Consider the following 26,631-nt stretch of genomic DNA (forward strand, 5'->3'; position numbering starts at 1 on the left):
GAGCTCAGGTTAAAGAGGGTCCTTGTGTTCCTCGTTCGTATTGCCCAAGGTTCACATGGAGAGAACTGTCTGATCTTTCTTTAGGCTCAGGACCAGCTGGCTGTTCCAGAGGATTAGAAACAATGTAGTAAATTCTATTTGTGAGTGTGAAAAGGTTTCCAAGTTTGTATAAACCCTGGGGTTGATCCTTCATGTTCTTACTCTTCTGTGTGATCAAGGGAGTAGAAAACGCGCAGTGCTTAGAGAAACTGAGGAGCAGAGGACAAAATATAATGATGCTTATATTCCCTGGCAAGTGTGCTTTTTAATATGCTAATAGTTCAAGGGCTCAAGAGATAAACTTCCTGACACTTGATAAATACACTCTCATGACCTTTTCTCCCTCACTATTATCTCCCTTTCCTTTGCCTTGCACTTTTAATTCTGTAAATTCTAGCACTGCAGGCTTTAATCCTCTCTCCAGTTAGGGAACTCCTTAAGGGGTCTCCCATCTTCAGAGTCTCACCATTCACAACCATCTCACCTAAGGCACAGAATCCTCTAAAGCAAATCCACGGCTGCCTAATAATAGCTATCACTTCTCCTTGACTATTCCTTGAAAACAGGCCCCCGCCTACCTTTCCAGCTTTCTCTCTCCAGTCTCTAAGTCCTCCGTAACTAATCTGGGCTTTCCCTTCTCTGTTCTTTGGCTCACAGTGACCCGTTTATCTGGAATCCTCTCCTTTTTCATCTTCAGCTGTCTAAAGTCAGTCCGTCTTTGAAGGCCCATCTCAAATGTAATCGCCCTTGCTTTTTCTGATTCTCCAACCAGATACAATCCCTTCCTTGTCTAAACCCTATAGCTCTGCGTGTAACTCTTCACCCTGTACTGTACAGACTTCACCCTGTACTGCAGGTATCTGGTATTGCAACTGTCAGTTCCATTAAGATTGGTCATATATGATTAATCCTTGTGTTCTACATAGCACATAGAAGACATTCATACTCATAGTTAATGATCAAAAACAAAAATCTGACTTTGATGAATGCAAATTAAATGAGTGCTTCACAATTCTCTGTCAGTTAAAGAACTGGTTAAAGGAACCCCGAGAATAAAAAAAATACAAACAAAACAACACGACAATGTCTTAATTGGATACTTGATTTTCCAAGCACTGACACAACAGTTGGTAGACATCTACCAGGTCAGGAAAGTTATGTCTGTGTTATGAAAACATAGACTTAAAAGAAGGCCCCAAAAGGCAAAAAAACCCCCCAAAAAACAAAAAAAAAACAACAACAAAAAACCTAAACTAAAAAACAAAATCTTAAGACATCTGTGGTATTATTTCTTGATTTTTAGTTTTGTACAAATGAAGATGGGCCCCTCTGAAGCTTTAAAACTAAAAACTATACGGAGGAAGATAAAAACTGCATTCAGACAATCAAATGACACATCTTGAATGCTACTGCAAATCAAGTTAAACAGGGCTACCAAGCGATTGATTCACTCTCAAAGAAAAAACAAAACAAACCCAAAACAAATCAAAACACCAAACAACAGAAAAATTAGCTAATTCTGACTGAGAAATAAATGAGCAATCTGGCAATGTTCTTTTTTCCACATTATAAAGTTAATCGGAGAAGCCTGCCACCTGAAAACATTTCAGAAAGGTACAGAGATAATACTCCTACAGAGATCATGATTAATGAATCCATGGGCCCCTGGCTATATCTACGTCACTGTTGTTTACTTCGTGACTTTCGTGTTCCAGGTGGGGGTTAAATCAAGAAGGATTGGAGAAAATCAGTTTAAATTGCAGTCCAATCTTTACAGAGTAAACCCCACAACTCAACTAATTTTTTTCTTATGGGCCTGTAACAGTGGTAAAAGCACAATGAAATGAATGGATAATCCGAACAAAGGCCACAGGCACCTGCAACCTCTCAATCCCTTTGCAAATATTTCCACCACGACAGGGCCAAATTCTGGGATCCGTTCGAGCAGGCGAGTGTCGCCATTCAATAATGAGCTCCTTTCTCGATAAGCTGTAAATCTCGGGGCAACTGAGGCCCTTCCTAGGGATCTGAGCTGGGAGCGGTCTCGGATTTTTAGACAAATCTCTCCTCCTACCACACGTGACCGAGAGGCAATCAGCCGCCCTGGGAGACCCGCAACGCACGATACAAAGGCTCGGCGCTGCCACGGCATCCTCAGGAGGATCGCCGAGCCTCCCGCGCTTAGTTTCTGCGGAGCCTGCGCAGGGCGCCGCCGCGAGGCGCGCCGCTCCCGGGCCCGCAGGGCGGTGCCGCGCAGCGCGGGGAGAGCGAGCAGGGAGCGCGCGCCGCCTGCCCTGCGCGCCTGCCCACCCAGCGCCGCGGGAGCAGGGCCGGCGAGCCGCACGCAGTCCGGCCGCACCGCAGCAGCCGGGCCCTCGGCCGACGCAGGGAGCCCCGCAGCGACGTGGACTAGGGTGAGGAGGCCGAGGGCTCCCAGACCGCGGGCAGGCCCGAGGCCGGGCCAGCCCACCCCGCCCAGGCCCGGGCCTTCCCTTCCCCTCCCGGGCCCTGCCGCCACCCCCGGCCTCCGGGGCCTCGCGTGGGGGCGGAGGGGCGCCGTGAGCGGCACTTACACCACGGCTCTGGAGATGATCCAGGACACCATCTTCCCGGGGGCTTGGACCCCACCTCGGGGGCGGGTGGGTGCCGAGGGTGGCGGACCAGGCGGCCAACGGCAGGCCGCGCGCCCTCCGGCTCCTGGCACTCCCCAGGGCCGCGCTGGCGCCCTCGGGAGCCGGGCCCGGTGTCTGCGCGCGGCGGCCGGAGCTGCGCGGCGGCCGGTCCCCCCCCACCCTTCCCCGCCCGCCGGCAGAGCCGCCGCGGAGCCAGCCAGCCCCGCCCCTACGCTCCGCTGATAGGCGGCGGCGGCGCGTTGGCCGAGGCCAAGTCTGGGCTGCCCGGCTCCGGGGGCTGGGCTGCCGGGACCCCTGCCCGCGCCGTACGGCCTTGCCGCCTGGATCCTTGGCTCTGACCTCCGGGTTCTGGCTCCTTTCGTCCAGAACGCCCACCAGGCGTAGAGGGGAGAGGGTGGTGAGAGGCCGAGGAAGGGGACTTGGGGGTTGTTAATATCTGTGTGAAAAACAAAATAGTAGTCGTGGAAACGGTGTCTGACAGAGTCCTTTTGGACCAGGCCCTAGATTCTGGAGAGGAGAAATTTTGAGATGTGTTTAGCTACATCGGTGTTCTCAGTGTTCACTGAGGCCCTGGACATCATCAAAGCACCGCATTTTCAGGCAGAGGTCGGAGAATCGTTGCTCAGGCCTGTCAGGAGTCTCCTGGTTTGTGATGCAATGCAGGGAGGGGCAGAGGAGGAAAGCCTTGGATTTCAAGTTTGCAGTCGTGAGTGTGTAGATACCACTGTTCTGGGCCTCTTACGACATCTTCCTATCACCACATCCGCAAAGCCTGTATTACAAACACACCTCTGACCTGCCAGATATTCAGAGTAAAAGTTGGATTTAGGATTCCTGACCTGACTTGCTATTTATAGCTGTCTGTTTTTGGGGAAGTTGGGTTACTGGTCGAACCTTGCAGGTCTCTCAGGTATCTTAATTTCAGGAGGCAGAATTTAAACTGATATTTTTGGTGGCAGTACCGAATCGAGGAAGTGATCTTGAAATTTAATTCGCATCTTTTTTTTTTTTTTCCTGTTAAGACGGTAATAAAAGATAATTCTAGTATTCAGATGGTACGAAGAATAAAGGATGAAACGTGGGCTTAAGCCTTTAATTAAAAGTTCTAGGAAATATAATAGTTTATTTTGTGACCATACTGTAATTTATTCTTTTTCTTCCTCGGTTTCCCTGTAGTAAAAAGAGGTCAGTAATACTGCAGTTTACCTCTTGTCTTCCAGGGTTGACATGAAGTACGCTAAATACATTTTATAAAATTCTGCCACTTGTTTGAGAGAAAATAAAAAACGAATAGGAGATTATCTTGAGTTCTTTTAAGGTCCCAGGTTCAGTACATTAGTAATGTTTTTGTTATGCAAGGAATGAAATCGGAAACTCCTTTTTACTCTTGGGTAGGCTTTTTACTCTTGGGTCGCAAAGAATTGGACATGACTGAGTGACTGAACTGAACTGAGGCTCTTTTTGCTTATTTATGCATTTTAAGACATATATATTTCAGGGATCTCATTAATGAAAATTTGCATTTGTCTGGAATAATTTTTGGCCATTATTCAGCATTATTTGAAAATCAGGTGTGCCACATAAACACCAGTTTTCTAAAAAGTTCTCTTGCCCAATAAAACTCAAAGTATTTGAATGGCATTCAGATTCCTCCATGAACTGATCCTGAAATGTTTTTACAGCGTTAATTTTTCCTGCCCTTCCAGTCTCTAATGTATTTTTTCCCTTACCTTTCTTCTCTGAACCAAGCTATATTTTCATGTTCCGTGCCTATGCCTGTACTTCATTTTTTCTTTAATAATTTGTGTCCTGTTCTCTGCCTGTCAAGAGTCTTTCAGTGTCCTATGCCATGAAGATGTCCTGATTTTCATAGTTATTCATTTTCTCCAGGCCCCCATAATCAATTACTTGAATTTCTATATAATGCCTGTCATTCTGCTTTATATTGTAGTTATGTTTTACCTAGGTCTGACCTACTGAATGGTAAAATGTTTAAGGACAGGTATGGTATATTAGTTATTTGTGTTTTCCTATTGTCTAGGATAGAGTAATTGCCCAGTAAAAGTTCAAATAATGTTTTTTAAAACTTTTACAACTCAGAGCCCAGGTAGTGTTTATTCCTGTTTAGTACACTGGAAACTGAGGTTTAGGGAACTCACTGCCAATGACCACGTAACTTATAGGTGATAGAACTCGAAAGCATGTTTCCCAAGTGTTCTTTACATTATACTGTGGTAGCCCGATTGTGTTTAAGGCAGTGGGTCCAGATGGAGGTTCCCTCTAGGGGGAGGTTGGGAGGTGTTCTTTGGGGGTTGTTGGAATGATTGAGGCAAACCACTAGCATTTGATGGGTTGCTATATACTCTTTGTAGGTGCACAGGCTGTCCTGAACAAAGAATATTCCCATGTTTTGCAAGATTTAAGAACACACTGCCTGACATTTGTGTAATATTTGTACTTATCTGAACCTAGAACCTCTGTTTTATGTATAAAGCATGGTTTTAACCGCTACTGAATTTTCCAGTGTCTATTTCTAGATGCAACTTGTGAAAGAAAGATTTGTTTTGTTCACAATTTGATCAGGAGTTGTTTACAGTTTTGGAAAATTATGTCACAAAGTACTTTGCGTTCATAGCTGTCGTGGTTAGCTGGTAATTACTCTTGTATGTTTTCTAGTTCAGTTTTGTTTCAAGATTAACATGCTGAAATACATGCCTTATTTTAAATGATTTTTATTTCACTTTTCCATCTATATTTTATTTAGGATAGATACATGGGTTTGTTTGAAGTCTGTAGGGAGATTGTTTTTAATTTCATTTCTGGGTGATAAAGCAGAAGCTGGCAAATATTTTATGAAAGGGGAACATCAAGCCTGATTTGGTTGAGAATTCTTAGTCTAAACAGATTTTAATTTCATCTGAAGAGTTGCCTTACATGAGAAGAACCCAGATTTTAGTAGTGGGTGTACTGGGCTGTGCCTTGATAGTTGAGATCTGGTAGTAGATGGCCATTAGGTTAGTGCTTCATCGTGTAAGGCAAGGCTCAGAGACATGGGAGAAAAGGAAATACATGACCTGCTGCCTTTTAAAGGGTGGTCTCTTTTGGCATACTTGAGACCATTTCTTGTTTAGAAGATGGAAAATTGTTTCTTTAAATACTAAACTTAATTGCTTTTAAAAAAGCATATTGCTAATATTCATTTGAGTGGTTCCTTCACTGTGTTCTGCATAGACTCTTTTCTTTGGGTGTTGTGTTTAATCATGGTGGGATGCAGTATATTTAGGGCAAAGGACATTCTATCAGGAAACCTATTTCTAATTGCCATTCATGTGATGTTTGGCAAGTGTATCTATGTTTCCTGTTAAGTGAGGATGATAATATTATGATAATCAAATGCAAGGGGTTTTAAAGAGTAAGGGTAATTATACTATTAAAAAGAATTGATTTTTCTTCTGCGTTTTCACTTTTAGAGTTCCTGGGAGATACGTGGAATATGTGTCTCCTACATGTTAAAGGAGCTGATTTATTAGGGAAAAAAGAGTGGGAAGGTACCTCGGAGAGCAGATAGTAAGAGAATTACAGAGTACAGAGATAGTATCTAATCTATATAATTAATGAGTATACTAATGAAACTGAATCTAGGTCACCTTCCCATTTCTGTTGGAGGAGTATTTTCAAGTGCTTGAAAATATTTTTATGTATAGAAAGGCTAAAATGACTAACTTTTATAGTTTATTAAAAGTATAGTCTACCTTTAATAGTTGTTTAGAAAATGACATGAGGATCTTAAAGAGAATAACTTAAAAGACAAAATCTTTTGTTTTTCCATCTGTGGCTAGATGAATGTTTTTTACGTGTTAGCCAGTTTGTTTTATGGTATTATGGTTACAACAGGCCAGTTTTGGCATCTGAATCAAATTATAAAGAAATAGTATTGAAAATACCATAATTGGATTGTATTAGAATAGAAAGATTAGATTCTGAATTAAGTTTTTGATAGTTACTAGCCAACATTCAATGAAGAAAGCAAAATGCATCTGCCGGTGGCTGGGTCTAGGGAATGCACGTATCTGAGGCTGTTACATGTATGAGGTAGTAGCTTTGGTTGCAGTGATGAAGGATTTAGACATATTTCAGGTACTTTAGCTGTTCATTTAAATCATAGTTCTTGACCTACTTGAAATCAAGGTAGATCTATGATTTCAGGTATTGCTCAGGTACACATTGGGTTGTTATGTAATTTACAGAGGACTGAAATATTTGGTAATTCTATTATGTCCACTAAGCAGAACTTTAAACAATTTTTGTTGATAGTTTTGAGTGGTAGTTCAAAGCACATGGAGTAAAATTCGAAAGGGTGAACAGTGTAAAGTTAGTCTTCTTTTATCACTTGTCTCCAGCTATCCACTGCCTTACGAGGCCTATCTCTATTGCTGGGTTTTTGTTTTTGTCTGCTGAGAGTCAAGTCTTGAATGAGACTCATTTAAGATAAAAGTAGAATTTTACATCAGTTGGGACATGATGTAAAATTTAGTAAATGAGTTTGTGACAGCCAGCTAGCCATTTAATAAAATCTGAAGAAAAAGTAATTCTTGATGGAGAGAACTGTAAATGTAAAAACTAAAAGTACCGCGAAAGTATAAAAAGAGAACACATGTAAAGGCAATGTAATCTTGATAATGAAAAGGCCTGTCAATGCGTGCTGTAAAATCAGAAACCAAAAGGGCAAATTTCATAAGATTTGATTGCATAAGACTTTAAAACTCCTATGTCGTCAGAAACAACATAAACAAAATTTCAAGACAAATGACAAATTGGGGAAAAACATTCGTAAAACCAAAGGTTAATATTCTTAATATACAAAGCACTTGTTAAAAAACCATTAATTAAAAACATATCACAAAACTCAAGAATATCTGGTTTCCAGTCTGGCATGGAAGAAGGAGCTTAGGAGTTGCCACTGTATTCTAACAACAAGTAAAAAGCTGGACAAACTAAAAAAATTAACAGCTCTTTTTAGATGCTTCAGAGAAATGAGGTCATGAATGTTCTCCCAAATTGGAGAGAGAGGCAGGCAGTACAGAGAATTACCACTCACCAGAGTGGAAACCTCTGCAAGGATCAGTGCTAGGGTAGGAAAGCCTGAGCCATCAATCAACCAACCAGCCCAGGGTGGACAACTCTGAGAGTTAAAAGCTGCAGGAGAATCAGATCTTAATGTGGGAGAAAAGTTCCTCCCTGCTGGAAGCCGGCAGGGGAAGGAAAAAGAAACCATTTGGAAATACACCAAATACTCTTTGAAATGCTCTTTTTAACAAGTTGTGCCCTCAGGAGAAACTATTTCACCGGAACCTAACCTAACAGGGGAAGGGAAATACCCAGCACCAAGCGAGCTCTAGCCTTCCACCGGGGCTTGCCTCCTTTCCTCGCCTTCCCTTACCTTGAAATTCCTTTATGTAATTACCACCATCCTTTAAAAAAAAAAAATTATTCCTGGTTCTAAGAAAGCATGTACTCTCGCTAAAAATCACTTGAAGAAACTCCTCATCTTTCCTTTCCTTGCGGACCCTCTACGTTCTCCTTCTCTCCTGCCCTAATACTTTTCTCCTTTACTTGTATCCTGTTTTTGAGACTTCCCTATTGTTACTTGTGACTATAGTTCATGGATTTCCACCACTATGTAATATCCATCCTGTGTAGTATATACAGTATATTTTTCATTCCAAATAAGGATATTTTGGATGTTTAAAAATTTTTTTTTTTACTCCAATTGCTTACGTGAAGGTTTACCTAAGGTATGTAATATGTAAAGCATCACATTTAAAGCATAATAAGCATCATATTTTAAAAATTATAGATATTTTTATGGTTGCCATCCCTCCTAGTAAGCTTCTCGAAAGCGGGAATTAGGTCTTCCACATCACATCCTGCATTACCAGCCTTGCATATAAGAATAAATGTTTGCTTCATTGAATTGAATTCTGTTCTGTACTGTCCATGCAGCACCCTCTTGAAAGCTCAATGTTCTGTAAGCCTCAAATTTCAAAAGAGAGATCTATTGGGAACCAAAATTCTTGGCCATGTTATAACATGTGAAAATTGAGTTGAAAAATTTCAACAACTTGATCAAAATAAATAGGAATTAGCAGGGTAATAAATGTCACGAATTCTTACCTGACAGTTTTAAATTGGAACATTCTTAAAATGTTAAGCTATTACTTTAGTTTCTCTTTCTAGAGATGGAAGTAATAACCCCTTGTTAGTTGTGTAATATTTAACTAGTATTTACAAGAAACTTTTATTTCAGAGGTCTAGAATAATAGAATAATGTAGTTAAAAACTTTAAAAGGGAAAACTGGTTGTATTTTTAAACATTAGGGAATGTTTAGCTTTATGTTATAATTTTGTTACAGGACTTATACTTAAAAATTTTTTATTTTATATTGGAGCATAGTTGGTTAACAATGTTGTGATAGTTTCAGGTGTACGGCAAAGGACTTGTACTACTGTATTAAAAAAAAAAAAAAAGCTGTTGCTCATAGGGTCATATTGGTACCATGTTGAATAGTTTCTTGAAAAAGAAGCACTCTCATGCTTTTTTTGTACCTGTCCTGGGCCTGGTACATTCACAGTAAGTGTTGCACCAAGGAGCCTACATTTTATTTATTTATTTATTTATTTTTTTTTTTTTTGAGCTTGCATTTTATAATCCCAACTCAGGGATGGGGTCGCACAGAGTCGGACACGACTGAAGTGACTTAATAGCAGCAGCAGCAGCTTGTTAAACTGACTTGCTCAGGTCTTATCATTTATCTCTCTGGACTTCTGTTTCCTCATCTACAAAACAAAGGTAAAGCTTTAGACTGCTTATTTTTATAGGCTTATTAAGGTAATCCTTTAGACTGCTTGTCTTCATAAGACTTAAACAAGGACACGTAAGAAATCCCTTTGTAAACTGAACTCTAATCAGGATATGAGATATTATTTTTGGTTTAGAAAAGTTCAGAAATACTCAAGACCACTTTTTGCAGCAGGGGGAACACTGAATTTGGGGAAAAAGAAACTGTCATGTATGGGGAAAAGGATATGTGCAGATAACCACAGCCCAGGATAATATGCCAGGCAAAAATCTTTACTGATTTTGAAGTTCATAGGCAAGGAAGAGATTGGTCTGTTTGCGGGAAAGGACACTGATGCTTTGGAGGATGATAGGCTTCCTTTGTGGCTCAGCTGGTAAAGAATCCGCCTGCAGTGTGCGAGACCTGGGTTTGATCCCTGGGTTGGGAAGATTCCTCTGGAGAAGGGAAAGGCTACCCACTCTAGTGTTCTGGCCTGGAGAATTCCATGGACTGTATAGTCCATGCGGTCACAAAGAATTGGACACAACTGAGCGACTGTCACACACACACACTTCAGTGGAGTCGTGTACAAGTAGAAAAGAGAACATGGCAGAAAGTTTTGAAAGTTCAGTGTAATGCTGGGAAACTAGTCGAAGTACTGTCTTAGAGAAACAGAGTCAGGAGAGTGCATCTGTCAATGCCGTACAGTCCTACAGGCCGTGAGGGGCCGGTCCAGGGATCTTAAGCAGGGGAGTACTGTTTGAAGATGAACCTTTGTGATCCTTTATCAGGGTGAAGGATAGATTTGACGAAATATTGGAGGCAGGGCGCGCCGTCCCAAGGCTGTTATATTAACCTGGAGAGAAAATAATCAGGGATTTAACCAAAGCCTCTTAATTTGGGGTTCACAAATTAGGTTTCTGAATAGAGTTCAGGAGGCAATGAACTTAGAAGGTGAAAAATAACTTCTTTTCTACTAATGTTTTCCTGAAAGTTAGCATAAACTTCAGCTATGAATGTACCGATACGAAACAAACCACAGTATTATTTGTACCAGTTTTAACTTTTCATGGATAGAAATCACAGGTATTTTCATATCACATTAAATTTTTTGCAGGTGTCTTGAAATGTTACTTATACCACACATCATTACTTTGAAACTGTGGTAGGTCTGCTATGTTCAGTCCAGTTCAGTCTCTCAGTCGTGTCCAACTCTTTGTGACCCTGTGGACTGCAGCATGCCAGGCCTCCCTGTCCGTTACCAGCTCCCAGAGTTTACTCAAACTCATGTCCATTGAGTCGCTGATGCCATCCAACCATCTCGTCCTCTGTCGTCCTCTTCTCCTCCCGCCTGCAGTCTTTCCCAGCATCAGGGTCTTTTCAAATGAGTCAGCTCTTACGCATCAGGTGGCCCAAACATTGGAGTTTCAGCTTCAGCATCAGTCCTTCCAATGAACACTCAGGACTGATTTCCTTTAGGATGGACTGGTTGATCTCCTTGCAGTCCAAGGGACTCTCAAGAGTCTTCTCCAACAGCACAGTTCAAAAGTATCAATTCTTTAGTGCTCAGCTTTCTTTATAGTCCAACTCCCACATCTATACATGACTACTGGAAAAACTATAACTTTTGACTAGATGGACCTTTGTTGAGAAAGTAATGTCTCTGCTTTTTAATATGCTATCTAGGTTGGTCATCACCTTCTTCCAAGGAGCAAGCGTATTTTAATTTCATGGCTGCAGTCACCATCTGCAGTGATTTTGGAGCCTCCAGAAATAAAGTCTGTCACTGTATCCACTGTTTTCACTTATTGTTTACTGAGTTGATTTAAAAAGCACATACAGTGTTATCAAATCACATTTTCTTGTACTGTTTTGATAACTATATTTTAATACAATTGGTTTCTTTTAATTCCAGTGGTAATGAAAAGTAGCTGGTAGGTTGTGAGTGTGCAATTTGAAAGGAGGAAGGCACTGGAGCGAGGGTGGAGTGACATATTTCTGGGGTAGAAGCATTGGTTAGGCAAAGAATCAGATGTTGTTAGATCCACCGCAGATCGTTGAGGTCATTTAGTCCATTGTCTCCCCAAATTTTCACGCAAGAGATCTCTTAAATTGTTTTTCCGTTATGAATCCCATATTATAAAAATATTTTTCCTCAGATATCTTTGATTACTAATGATTTGCTGCCCTCCTCCCCTCATTTTTAACCAGGCAAGCAGCTTCTTGCTGTGACTCTTGGGACTTCCTCAGGACCTCCGCTGTGTCGCTCTTTACCCCTTATTTCGCCTCTTGTAGATTTGTTGTCTTCTACTTTATCCCAGCCCTGCCGGCCTCGTCTCTGCCACTTCTTAGAAGCAGAACCTCCTGTTACCTCGGGTTTCTTTTTTTTTAACCTCCCCAGCGAGTTGGGAATTTGAAGAGTGACTGATGCCTTTCAGCACCTTATTCTTTTGTCCCCCAACTCGGTCTTGAGCCTTACGGTCAAGTGGGAAAGTCGAGGCCTGGAGGGTTGGGCTGCAGCAGGAAGGTGGTGGGCTCTGGTCTCCGGAGACCCTGGGAGTTGGGAGAGGAGAGCGAGGGTAGGGAGGCCAAGGTGGAGATGGGAAGACCTGTTCCACGTTTGGCACTGTCATCTTAGGCTGTTACCGTTTGCTAAATTGCTGGATGCAACTCTGCTGAAGTAGTCTCTTTTCCCATTTTCTTTCGAAAGGAGTGATTGAGGGCAAGAGGAGAAGGGGGCGACAGAGGATGAGATGGTTGGATGGCATCACCGCTTTATGGACGTGACTTTGAACGAACTCCGAGAGAGAGTGAAGGACAGTGAAGCCTAACGTGCTGCAGTCCGTGGGGTCGCAGGGAGTGACTTAAGTGACTGAACAACAACAACGGAGCCAGTTGAAATTTAGGCAGTTAGGATAGTTTGTTTTTGTTTCCATAGTTCAAGACCCTACAGATGTGAGTTAAAGAAAAATGTGGAAGTGCTTTAAAAAAATGAAACAAAGAAGGATGATGTTAATTATATGACTTTAGAAAAAGGAAAGTAAGGCTGGAATGAGTTGATTATGTTAAAGTATTTAGACAGATGAACTTCCCTGGTGGCTCTGAAGGTAAAGAATTTGCCCTCAAAGCGGGAGACTTGGGTTCGATCCCTGGGTCAGGAAGATGCCGTAGAGAAGGAAATGGCAACCCATTCCAGTATTCTTGCCCGGAGAATTCCTTGGACAGAGGAGCCTGGTGAGCTATAGTCCATGGGATCGCAGAGAGTCAGATACGACTGAGCGACTAACACACACTCACTTTACTTGATACGTTGTACAAAAAACTTCAATAATTACTAGCTATTATTCTACTTTTATAATTGCTATTGCTGCTTAGAGCTTTGCAGCTCATATTCCTGGAATATTGTATTGTAGATTTTGGATTCAGAGTTCGATCTTCTTATCCCCAGGTATTGATTCTCTTTCCTTTAACAACAAGAAAGATGAATTGAGAAAACAATTTATTATATTGGCAGTTGTGGGTGGAGGGAGATTAAAGACCTAGCTTTTTTTTTTTAACCTCTAGCCTATTCATAAAAACAGCTGTTGAATATTCACTGAGTACAGAGTGAGGGGAAACAAACTTCAGCTTCAATAGTAAGTGGATAATGAGCTGCTGGTGATGTTTTAGAGGTCATTTTATGTCAAAGTAAGGAGATAGAAGGCATAATACTCCCAAATTGGCAAAACTTGTAAAAATGATTCTCACCTCAAGTGTTTTCCATGCATTCCATGTTATTGCAACACATTTCATAATTGGAATCTGTGCAAATGAATGTTCTTAAAGTATATTTCCTTGGTAGCCATTGGCATGTTATTTTAACATGGGAAGAAAAACATTTCCTTAGAAGTTGTATTTTAGTTTTACTTACTCATATTAAAAAAATTATTTAATGGCCAATTTGGCTAGATTTTAAATACTAAAATTGTGATACTTTTTTTTTTTTAACCGTGAAAAGAATCTTAGATTTAGTACCTTTTAAGAGTAAGTATAAGGAGAAGGAACTGAATGTGACGTCTGGTTTTTTAACTTAAAAATCAAAGTACAGTTAGCATCGGTCTTCAGTCACTTTGCCTATAAATTTTAGAAAAGTTCTGTTATCTGATTTTTGTGGATTAAAGCTTAAAAATTAATAACTTAAGACTTTTAAAGAATTTGAATAATACTATGTCTCTTTATCTGTTTTATTCAGGTATTGGGTAATAGGTTGGTAACTCCTTTTTCCAGGAGTGTGTTGTTGTGTGGGTTTTTTTGTGTGTTTATCACTTTATTGCTCATAGTTATATGCACTTAATACTTTAAAATAATATGAGTCCTATTAAGAAATCATATTGTGCTAATGCTTCATTTTTGAACTAAAACAATTACAGGTTTTGTATAATTGTCAATATATGATACATTTCTTGTTTCTTAGGATTTCTAATGAATGATTTGAAGTTATCTATTTCTACACTGTTAACTAGGGATTTTCTTTGATATGCTTAATCTTTATTTTGATCAGTGTCTCACCTTCTTTATATAAAATGTCTATTTTGTTATAAGGCATTATTAATTAATCAAAGAATTGAAGTGTCCTTGTTTGTAATAATTTAAAATTTTTAGCCAGGGAGGATGTGAAAATTGTGAGGCACAGACAAGGTGTTGAAATAAGCGTGGCGGTTTGTTTGTTGAGCCAGGCAGCCCCACACTTCTAACTTCAGTAACGCCCCAGGACGTTGCCCTGCATTTATGGTGATGACCTTCACTAATTAAGGAAAGGCAAAATTAAAATTTACATTCTTTAGGGGGGCTGAAAAACGTTAAATATTTTGTAAGCAGGTGTCTTGGAAATAAAACTAATTTCAATGCTTTTATCAGATAAGGGGATTGTTTCAAATACTTGAAGCTCTCTGAAGCCCCCTGCTTCTTGTGGATGAGAGATTAAAGGCCATGGCTGTGATGCTGATAAGCCGTCTCTTACACAGACATGGTTGGCCCCATTTGCAAACTACTGCTCTCAGTCTCCTTTCTTTCTATTTTTATTAGATTAGTGACTCGGTACATTTTCAGAGTCATTTCATTTACTTACTTGCGGTATGCCTGCCAGAATCGGACTCTTCTGAATCCCACTGCGTCTGTCGTATTGCTTGTGATGTTTCGTCATGATGACCGTATCACTCTTTCATTTCTGTCTCTCTCTCCTCACATTGTGCTTTCTTTTTTTGAGGATGTATTTTATGTTTTAAAAAACATTTATTTACTTGGCTATTCTGGCTCTCAGTTATGGCATTCGGAATATAGTTCCTTGACCCGGGATTGGACTCAGGCCCCCTGTAGAGGGAGCCCAGAGTCTTAGCCGCTGGCCCACCAGAGAAGTCCCCATGTGTGCTTTCTAATCCCAATGTTGATCATGTATTTTTATTTTTTATTTTTTGATAATGTATTTTTAAAGGTCATTAAGCAATGTAGCTTAATGATTAAAAGTGAGGATTTTATGCTGAATGCTGCGGCTTGGATTCTGACCTCATCAGCTTGACTGTGTGTGTGATCTTTGGTCAGATGCTTTGCGGTCTAGACAAGCCCTCTCCTGTGGCCTTGTCAGAAATTAAATGAGCGAGTGTTTATGTAATATGCTTAGTATGGGTCTGGCACAAAATGGTTACGTTTTTGTTTTTAAATTATTGTCAGACTCCGTGACAGCACCATTACTTGATTGTCTAGTTTCCTGGACTAGTTTGTAAAGTTCTTGAGAAAAGGAAGAAGGTGTGGTTGGTTGGTGTGTGTCTCTGTCTCTCTTCCCATCCTCATGCTTTGTGTGCAGAGATGTCATTCTTGTATTATGTGTTTCAGTTGTTTGAGACCTTGAAGGCCCAGGAGCTAGTAATTTTTATAATTATATTCAGGCACAAAATTAGGAGCCTTATGTGTAGGAGTGAATCACTCACGTCTTGGATATGATCACTTTACTCAGAATATGTGATGACTTTCTGTTTTTCTTCCCAACAATTGCCTAACTTTGTTATGGTTACTTTACTTCATTGAATAGGCAAAATTAGGTGCCACCATTTTATTTACGAATTTGAGGATTTGCAAATGACTGAGAGATAACCTTTATGTATCTTAACGGCCCACTGTGCTCAGTTACTATTGACTGATTTATATTTTTCCAAAGTGAAGAACAACTTGACTATACCTGTGTAGAGAACAGCTCATAGTAATTGGTTGCTTTGACCTTGAACAAAGGTTTCTGGGTTACTTTGTTTTCTGAAGGCTTGTTTTTTGAATCCATATCATCCGAAAGTTACACTTAGAATCAATTAAAAATCTTTTTTACGCCAAGCTTGTATCCTGAATGTTTTCTGAAGTATGCTATTTATGTACTCTTTTCTAGGTACTTAGGGCTTTTTACTCAGGTTGTTACGCCAGTATGTTCTCCTAGTTTGCAAAGTAAACTTGTACAGCTTTAGAGCAGAAAATTGGTTTATTTCATTTATACTGGTATAACTTTTTAAAAATATCCACTTATAGACTTTTAAAAATAACAGTCTTATAATTCACATTGCATGTAACTTACCCTTATTTTAAAGTGTACAATTGTGTTGTTTTTAGCATATGTACAGTTATCCACCTTTTACAATTAGTTTTAAATCACCCTAATCATTCCCCAAAGAAACTTCATACATATACATAAATGAAATTGTACAGTACGTGGTCTTTTTGACTGACTGTTTTGACTTAGCAAAATGTTTTCCAAGTTCAACCATTTGTAGCCTGCATCCGAACTTAATTCATTTTTATTGCTGAATAAAATTCTACTATATGGATAGACAGCATTTTATTTAATCCGTGCATCAACCAGTGGGCATTTGGATTGTTTCTGCTTTTGGGACATTATGAATAATGCTTCTATAAACATACATGTACAAGTTTTTGTGTGGAAATATGTTTTCATTTTTCTTGAGTTTTTTTTTTTTTTTTTGATGAACTAAGTTCTAAAGGAAAAGAAGCTGTGGACTACTTTAAGAAAAACCTTTTGTAGCTATTTAAAAATCCTGTCTCTCTTTTATTACCACGTACTAGGTTTTGCTCGGCTCGGTTTGCTGCAGTAACAGCTAACTTTAAAATCTCAGTAGTTTACAGCAGTGTGGGTTTGTTTCTTTTTTTTATTTATTTTTATTAGTTGGAGGCTGATTACTTTACAGTATTGCAGTGGTTTTTGTCACACATTGACATGAATCAGCCATGGATTTACATGTGTTCCCCACCCCGATCCTCCCTCCCGCCTTGTTTCTTGCTCAGGTTATGTTAGTTGCACCTGGCTGGGGATCTTCTTCAGTCATCTTCTCATTTCCAGGATTCAGGCTGAAGGAATAAACTCTTTTATTTGGGACATGCTTTTCTTCTGACTAAACAGAACTGGTAGAAACATGCAATGAAAGCATTTGCTCAGACCTGGCATTTCCACTCACGTTATATTGGCTTAGGCGAGTCGTATGGCAAACGCGAAAATCAATCAGGGAAGTATAACCCAACTGTTGTTGTGCAAGTCATACGGCATTGGGTGGGGATAAAAAGCCATCTTGCATGGAAGGAGGCATGGATAATTTGAAACAGAAATTCAGGTCGTCACAACTCAGAAGGAAATAATGAAACTTATGGAGGAGAGATGAGAAAAATGGAGGTGAAGCTCCATGTCTTTTGAATTTAAGGGAATATCTCAGGACTTCACAAATAAAGGGAAGTTTTAGCACTGAGGTCGGGATAGCCAGCTTCAAGCAATAGTATATAAAAGTGGGCCAGAGACCCTTGCAAGTGGATGAGAGTAGGGTTGAAGCAGAGATCCCATCATGAGTGTTACAGAATAAATTACTAAAAGGTAACAGAAGACTCTCTCTTCTATGTAGTCTTCTGGCCAGTCCCATCCCCTCATGACAGCACCTTATAAAGGTCCAAGTTTGTTGAAGAAATTAGGTTGTTTATCCTGTAGAGGTTCCTCAGTCTTGATTTGACTAATTGCATACCTGTGATATCATTTAACTTGTTCCTGTGACCCTGCATTTCCTACAGATTGGTGGTTAGATTTAGAGGTTTGAGTTCTTTGGCTCGGCTACCTCATAAATTGGGTTGCATATTTCCATTAAGGGGCACATGTCTATTGGTGGCCATTGATGGTTATTGTATAGATCTGTTAATTCATTAGGAATTGCAAAATGGTGATACTCTTTTTTTAATTAAATCTTTCTCATATTTAATTATTAAAATATTTTTGAGTAGAGAAATTTTCCTTGTCAACTATTTGTTACCCCAAAATGAAGTTTAATAAAAAAGGAAGGATAAATGTTCAATTTTTTTCCCCTTGTTTATCAGTTTTCAAGCTAACGAGTTGGTTCCTTAGGATCCTCGGATGATGGTGAGTAAGTTAATTTTAGTATCCTTTGATGAATTTGTGGATTTACAAATATTTAATGTTTTAGCCCATTGTTATCTAACAGACACTCAGATTGGCTAGTGAAAGACTCTTCAAGTTAGCTCTTACGTTTTCCTAACATGACCTTAGTTGCCCTTGATTGCTTCTTTGCTTTTTGGAATGATAAGACACTCCAGAATCATGTAAATGTCCTGATCCAGACCTGGAATCAGGCATTTGTTCAAAGAAACTTGGTGTTTAGAGACTATAGTCTGAGTGCTTGGTACTCACTGCTACTTGGTTTTTTAGCGAACAGTTCCAGGAAATGAGTTTCTGTTTTTGTTCTTTAATACCTAGGCACTGTGCTTGGTATTTAGATAAACAGATATAAAACATAGTCCCTGCTTTGTGAATAATTAAAGCATGGTGTTCAGTTCAGTTCAGTCGCTCAGTTGTGTCCGACTCTTTGCAACCCCATGGACTGCAGGACACCAGGCCTCCCTGTCCATCACCAACTCCCAGAGTTTACTCAAACTCATGTCCATTGAGTCGGTGATGCCATCCAACATCTCATCCTCTGTCGTCCCCTTCTCCTCATGCCTTCAATCTTTCCCAGCATCAGGGTCTTTTCCAGTGGGTCAGTTCTTCTCATCAAGTGACCAAAGGACTGGCGTTTCAGCTTCAACATCAGTCCTTCCAATGAATATTCAGGACTGATTTCCTTTAGGATGTTATAAGTACTAAAATATGTTGGGCTTTTGGTATAAAAGTTCATAGGAGGTCACTTCACATAGAAGAAAGATGGGTCTTTAGGAAGTCTTCCTCAAGGCAATGACATTTGATCTCAGCTTTGAGGAATAAAGTGAAGTGAAGGTATTATACTTTTGGAAACTGTTTAGAATATATATGTGGTATGCCTTCATCTTTACACCAGTATGAGACTCTGTTTCTTCATCTATAAATTTATAACACATCAGTATATATTTTGCCTCTTAAGATTTTCTCTGTCAATAACATTACTACAGGAAGCATTACTATGTGTTTACTCTTGTTCATTTGACCATGTATTTTAATAGGACAAAATTCCTAGAAGGGAAATGGCCATGTTTAAGAATGTGTGTATGTTAGTCTCTCAGTCATGTCCGACTCATCTGCAGACTCACGGACTGTAGCTCACCAGGCTCCTGTGTCCGTGGAGTTTTCCAGGCAAGAAATAGTGGAGTGGGTTGCCATTCCCTCTCCAGGGATCTTTCTGACTCAGGGATCAAACCTGGATCTCCTGCATTGCCGGCAGATTCTTTACCATCTGAGCCACCAGGGAAGCCCAGTGTTTGAGTAGATATATGTTAAACGTTGTTGTAGGTGCTGCCAAATTGTCATCAGAAAAGTTGATAGCAATTCACAGCTTTTACCAATGGGAGGCTAGTGACGATTTCTTCACACCCACAATAGTGTCTTTTAAAACTAAATTATTTTATTTTAGTATCATATTGTGTTGAGTCTTGCCCAGAATATCAGGAAGTTAATCTAAATATGTTTACCTCTTGAAAGTATGGAGTTAAAATGTGACATTTAAAATTTAATATATTTTCACTTTTGGAACCTAGAAATTTATTTTATAATGGAGCTTTGTAGTTCTTTACTATGGATCAATAATCATCTGTATTTTGAAAAGTAGTTGAAAGTCAGACTACCAAGAAATCATATACCCTGCTTCTGATCACTTGCAGGAAGAAAAAACTTCCTGATGTCACATTTCTCTCTTTTCTTTTTTTGAAATGTGATTTGGAGATACGGGTTAGAAAAAGAACATTTCTAAAGTAGTTTGGGAGACTTCTAATTTTATCAGACTTTTCTACTCTTGTTTAACATTATTACCTCTATTTATGGTGGCCACTTGTGTGATCCATGAAAATGTTATTGTTCAGTCCTTCAGACCCCATAGACTGCAGCACCTCAGGCTTCCCTGTCCTTCACTGTCTCCCAGTTCAGTTCAGTTCAGTCGCTCAGTCGTGTCCGACTCTTTGCGACCCCATGAACCACAGCACGCCAGGCCTTCCTGTCCATCACCAACTCCCGGAGTTTACCCAAACTCATGTCCATCGAGTCGGTGACGCCATCCAACCATCTCATCCTCTGTCATCCCCTTCTCCTCCTGTCCTCAATCTTTTCCAGCATCAGGGTCTTTTCAAATGAGTCAGCTCTTCACATCAGGTGGCCAAGTATTGGAGTTTCAGCTTCAACATCAGTCCTTCCAGTGAACACCCAGTACTGATCTCCTTTAGGATGGACTGGTTACAGAGTTTGCTCAAATTCATGTCCATTGAGTCAGTATGCTATCTAACCATCTCATTCTCTGCCACCCTCTTCTCCTTTTGCCTTCAGTCTTTCTCAGCATCATGGTCTTTTCCAATGGGTCACCTCTTTGCATCAGGTTACCAAAGTATTGATGGATAAACCACAAATCAATTTATGTGTGAAAGCAGAACATTTATGCTTTTTCCTTTTAGGTACTTTTGACTGTATTATTTTAATTTAAATAATTGGTACTTTCTGAAATTATGTTTTATTCCCTTCTACTTAAAAATAATCTGTGAGTCCTACATAGATGTCAGTCTAGATTTTAATATTATTTAAATTTTCCTGTTATAAATGTATAATTTTATCAGGTTACCATACCCAGAGAACTTTCTAAAATTATCAATGGTGTTGAAAAAAGAAGATAAGGAAAAGAATAAGTAAAGAAAAGAAGGGAGAGAAATCCATACAATTTTAAGTCATGGTCCTTTTTTCCTCCTTTAAATAAGAAAGCTAATACTTTTATCTGACACTGCTCTCGAAGATGAAGCTGTTTTCTAGACTTATATTTTAGTTAGAATCACACAGTTTTAAAACAAAGAAGACTTAGTATTGGGGTTATTCAGGCAGTACTGTGGTGAGTTACTTGTCTGAGTTATTTTTAATTGTTTAGATCCTCCCACCACCGGATTTTGGACTTAACCACTTCGAGCTTGGTGTATAAAAATGTAATTTGTTGTGCTTTTTTTTACATTTTAAATGCTTATTTTTATTTACTAATTAGTGTTAAAAATGATCTTTTAGCTTGTTATTGTAGATGAAAACCTTCCTTTTTGATTAACGTCATTCAGACTTGGTATTAGAAGCAACTTTTTTATTTGGAAATTAAGCTTGCCTCTCAAAGAAAAAGTAATGATTACTTTATGTATTATTTAAAAATAAAATCTCTATTAGGGCAAGGAATTTCTGCTAAGTTGGATTTTTTTTTCTTTTTTCTTTTTTAGTTTAGAATGAATTCTCTTTTGTGGTGACACATAGCTGTTTCTGAAGTTGGCAAGAAAACTTCCTCTGGGGACTCTCAAAGGGAGTGTTGTGGCAGCTCTCTGATTCAGCTGCTTAGAAAGCTCTCTGAAAGTTGCCTTATTTGTCTGGAAAGAGTCTGGAGCCCAAACCTGTTTTTTCCACCGAGGAGGATTGTAGCTCTAAGCTGCTGTCGAAAACAGCCATGAAAGATTCTGTGATGATAGTGTGAAATACAGCAATCCAAGGCATAAATTTAAATTGTGTACTCCAAACCAAATTTTCAGACCCAGTTTTAAAAGAAAAAAGTTGGGGGAGGGGACGGAGGGAAGCCTTTCTAGTATGGATGGGCTTTGGCAGTATTTATATTGATATCCAGGTGGCCCTAGTGGTAAAGAACCCGCCTGCCAGTGTAGGAGATATAAGAGATGCAGGTTTGATCCCTTGGGTTGGGAAGACCCCCTGGAGGAGGACACGGCAACACACTCCAGTATTCTTGCCTGGAGAATCCCATGGACAGAGGAGCCTGGCAGGCTACAGTCCTCAGGGTCGCAAGAATCTGACACAACTTAGCAACTAAACTATACAGTAAAATGGGCTTCCCTAGTGGCTCAGTTGTTAAAGAATCTGCCTGCAGTGTAGGAGACTCGGGTTCAATCCCTCAGTCAGGAAGATCTCCTGGAAAAGGAAATGGCAACCCACTCCAGAATTCTTGCCTGGGAAATCCTATGGACAAGGCAGCCTGGCAGGCATCTGTCCATGAGGTCATAAAGAGTCAGACACGGCTTAGTGACCACCACCATCAGTACACACTGCCGCCATACGGTAAAAACAAAGCGACTGCTGGGAAAAAGCAGGACTCTTCCTAATGTTTATTAAGAACACAAAGTTCTCCTTGACAGTGTTCTTGAGGACACTGTGTAATGTAGTGTGAAAAGCATTTTAAACCACATTGCTTCAAGAAATGAAATCAGTTTTTTGTAGCATTCCACAAAATGGCCAGTGGAATCCCATCCATGATGAATTCCAGTGAAACCAGCTTTATGGGGAGCCAAGATGATAAATGATAAATGATGATAAATGATAAAACCCCACTTCCCAGTAGAATTCATTAGAGATCTTCCCATCTTGATCCTTCCTCTCCTCCATTTCTGTAATGACTTCTTCCTCTAACCCTCTGTTGCAGATTAGTTAGTATAACAGATAAAAGAGAAATTTCCTTATAGCTGTTACTGTTGGCCAAAAGAATTTGATTCAATTTTGTTTTCTATGGTTTGTTTCCAAAATAAGTATTTCTTAAAATGTCAAAATGTCTTAAATGTTTAAAATACCATAGTCATCTATTTCCTTAGAGATTTTGATAATAACCCCCCTCTCGCAAGTTTTACAGTAACTAATGGATTATATGAAGCATCTGCAGATAGTTCTCCATAAAAACACTGCTTTGTGTGAAGGTTTCCCCAAGTATTGAGCAGCAGTGAATTGAGATTTTATTTGCTGGCAACTCACTGAAATACAGATCCTCTGTGTTATGGATTGAATCTGAACTGTTGTTTAGTGAAGCTTATGTTAAGATTCACATTCTTTGGTGAAAATTGATGCCTAACAAGAATAGGACATTTCCTCTAATTCAAGATGAGCCATGGTTAAAGCCAAGATTCTTCAGAAAAGAATTTTAATTACTGGATTGCTTTTCTGTTAGTGTGTGTTGCTTTCTCAGTCGTGTCTAACTCTCTTAACTCCATGGACTGTAGCCTTTTGGACTCTGTCCATGGAATTCTCCAGGCAAGAATACTGGAGTGGGTAGCTATTCCCTTCTCCAGGGGATCTTCCAGAACCAGGGATTGAACCTTGGTCTCCAGAGAAGCCCACTTTTCTATTGCTGTATAATAAATTGCCACAGTTAGCAGCTTAAAATAACAGATACATTATCATCAGTTTCCATGATCAGGAGTCTGGGTAAAGTTTAAGCCGAGTCCTCTGCTCAGGGACTGACGAAGCTGCAAATCAGAAGGGTTGACTAGGGCTAAGGTATCATTGAGGCTCTGGATGTTCTTCCAAGTCCACGTGTTCGTTGGCTGAATTCATTTCCTTCTACCTGTAGAACACAGGTCAACTTGCATTTTCACGGCCAGTAAGAAAGTCCTTGATGTCTGGACTTTCTTTTAAAGGGCTTACCTTATCAGGTAGACCAACCTGGGAAAAATCTCCCTTTTGATTAATTTAAAGCCACCAATTAGGGACCTTAATTATATCTGCAAAGTATTTTCACCTTTGCCATTTACAACAACATAATTGTGGGAGTGATATTCCATCACCTTTGCTATATTTCATTGGTTAGAAATAAGTTGTGAGTCCTACCCACACTCAGGGGAGAGATGATTGTACAAGAACATGAGTCATTGAGGGTCGTGGTAGAATTTTGCCTACCAATATTACACTGTCACCTACTATAAAAAATTTAAAAAGCTTATTTACCATTACGCAGACAATATTAACGGAGCTTAAAGCACAACAGTATAGTCACCCATAATCCTGTCAGCTGATGAATCAAAATGTTTCCCTTTGGCTGTGTGCAGACATTAATTTTATAAGGAACTTACAGAGCAGAGAAATAATTTCCTATTGCTTTCCATTTAGAAAAAACATTTGTTTTATTATTTGCATGATATTTATTATCTGTCACTTTTAAAGAATGAAATTGTCTTAGGTGACTGTAGTACTGATTGTCTTAGGTTAATCAAGGTACAATTCACAAACAGTAAAAATCATTGTTCTCTGTGTATAGTTCTGTGAATTTTGGTAAGCACATGTATATGTGTAACCACCGTCACAGTAAAGATGTAAAATATTACCTTGTGCCATTGATGAGACTAGCCTTCCCCCCACATCCTAGACCTTGACAATTACTGGTCTGTTTTCTGTCGCTATAGTTTTGCGTTTTCAAGAATACTGTATAAATGGTATCCTGCACTTCAGAGCCTTTTGGGTTTGGTTGTTTTCAGTTAGTACAATGCGTCTGAGGTTGTGTAGTAGAGGAACAGCATTCCTGAGGCATAGTAAAAATACATGTTTTGTCTTTGTCCCTGGTTCCTGGTCTAGGATTCCTAAAAACTCTTGAAAGGAACATACTCATAATAAGCTTTTTTTAACCATGCCTGACTTTATGCACTCTTGGGCCCTTGATAGCTTCAGGTTGGGGGCTGGTTGTCAGAGGAACCAACAATGTGGTTAGAGGTTAGAACTTTCAGTTCCATCCCTGGACCTCCAAGGAGGGAGAGGGTTTGGAGATTGAGTTCAGTTATCAGTGGCCCATGATTTAATTAATCACTTCTACTAATTAATAGTAGAGCCTGCATAAAGGCCTTTAAACTGTGGGGCTCAGAGGGCATCAGATTTGAGAAACATGTTCACTTGCTGATAGGGTGGCACACTCAGACTCTGTGGAGACAGAAGCTCCTGTGCTCAGGACCTGCTGGACCTCACCCTCTGCGCCTTTTTATCTGACTAATTGCTTGTATCCTTTATAATAAACTAGTAAGTAAGTATTGCTTTCTCTGTGATTTTGTGAACCATTCTAATAATTTAATGCACCTGAATGGGGGTGGAGTTTATGGGCGCCCCTGTGACCTTGTAGCCAAGCTGAACAGAAATATGGTTAACCTGGGGACCCAATACTTGGAACTGGCATTTGAAGTGAGGGCTGTCTTGTGAGACTGAGCTGCAAAGCCTGGGGGAGTCTAATGCTGACTTGAGTAGTTAATGTCAGAATTGAAATGAATTCTAGGACACCTAATTGGTGTCTGGAGAGTTGGAGAATTAGTTGGTGTGAGGAAAAAACCTCACAGATTTGATGTCAGAAGTATTTTGAGTAAAAATAGCTCAGTTGTACCTAAAGCTGCCTAGGGGTTGACCTTGTCCAGCTCCTGGGAGGTAACCTGTAAGCCCTGGAATGTCCTGCTTAATAAGGGTGTCTTTGTTTACTTGGGGGCCTTTGACCACCGTAGGTTGCTTTTCCTGACAGTGTGGCTGTGTGTGGTATCAGTTTGACCTGTAGAGGAGCTGGAGACTAAAGTTAGCCATGCAGATAGTTAGCCCTACCTATGTTTCAGACCTCAGATAAAAATGCTGGACATTGAACCTCAGGTGAACTTACCTGATTGCTTGTATTCATACATATTATCATAAGCTCTCGGGAGAAACAAGCGCTGTGAAACCAACTCCACTGGGTGGGGACAGCTGAAAGCTTGGTGTCTCCTGGACCCTGCGTTAAGCCCCTCTTCGCTTTAATGATTTTAATTTGTATCTTTTTCCTGTATTAAACTATGACCTGAGAAAAGTTGAGTTTTTGTTTGAGTTTTTACAACTCTCAGTTCAGATCAGTCGCTCAGTCACATCCAACTCTTTGTGACCCCATGGACTATATAGCATGCAAGGCCTCCCTGTCCATCACCAACTCCCAGAGTTTACTAAAACTCGTGTCCATTGAGTCGGTGATGCCATCCAAACATCACATCCTCTGTCATCCCCTTCTCCTCCCACTTCAATCTTGCCAAGCATCAGGGTCTTTTTCCAGTGAGTCAGTTCTTCGCATCAGGTGGCCAGAGTATTGGAGTTTCAGCTTTAGCATCAGTCCTTCCAGTGAATATTCAGGACTGATTTCCTTTATGACGGACTGGTTGGACCTCCTTGCAGTCCAAGGGACTCTCAAGAGTCTTCTCCAACACCACAGTTCAAAAGCATCAATTCTTCAGTACTCAGCTTTTTTTATAGTCCAACTCTCACATCCATTCATGACTACTGGAAAAGCCGTACCTTTGACCAGACAGACTTTTGTTGGCAAAGTAATGTCTCTGCTTTTTAATATGCCATCTACGTTGGTCATAACTTGTCTTCCAAGGAGCAAGCGTCTTTTAATTTCATGGCTGCAGTCTTGATATGCAGTGATTTTGGAGCCCCCCAAAATAAAGTCTGTCACTGTTTCCACTGTTTCCCCATCTATTTGCCATGAAGTGATGGGACCAGATGCCATGATCTTAGTTTTCTGAATGTTGAGTTTTAAGCCAACTTTTTCACTCTCCTTTTTCACTTTCATCAAGAGGCTCTTTAGTTCTTCGCTTTCTTCCGTAAGGGTGGTGTCATCTGCATATCTGAGATTATTTATATCTCTCCCGGCAATCTTGATTCCAGCTTGTGCTTCATCCAGTCCGGCATTTCTCTTGATGTACTCCGCATATAAGTTAAATAAGCAGGGTGACAGTATACAGCCTTGATGTACTCCTTTCCTGATTTGGAACCAGTCTGTTGTTTCATGTCCAGTTCTTTTTTTTTTTCCATGTCCAGTTCTAGCTTGTTTCTTGACCTACGTACAAATTTC

The 26,631-nt window shown here is 39.9% G+C and overlaps 2 protein-coding genes across 2 annotated transcripts in view; one reads left to right on the forward strand and one right to left on the reverse strand.

Moving 5' to 3' along the window:
* Nucleotides 1-2,795, reverse strand: part of REEP3 (receptor accessory protein 3) — a 100,388-nt gene extending 97,593 nt beyond the window's left edge. Inside the window, exon 1 of the mRNA XM_043476855.1 lies at nucleotides 2,613-2,795. Within this exon, the coding sequence (XP_043332790.1) occupies nucleotides 2,613-2,644 (32 nt within the window). The 5' untranslated portion in view covers nucleotides 2,645-2,795. The remainder of the gene's footprint in view (nucleotides 1-2,612) is intronic.
* Nucleotides 2,230-26,631, forward strand: part of JMJD1C (jumonji domain containing 1C) — a 302,362-nt gene continuing 277,960 nt past the window's right edge. The window contains exon 1 of the mRNA XM_043476846.1: nucleotides 2,230-2,453. The gene's annotated coding sequence lies outside the window, so the exon portion shown is untranslated. The remainder of the gene's footprint in view (nucleotides 2,454-26,631) is intronic.

This window comes from Cervus canadensis, chromosome 8, assembly GCF_019320065.1.
Source record: "Cervus canadensis isolate Bull #8, Minnesota chromosome 8, ASM1932006v1, whole genome shotgun sequence".
Lineage (NCBI taxonomy): Eukaryota > Metazoa > Chordata > Mammalia > Artiodactyla > Cervidae > Cervus > Cervus canadensis.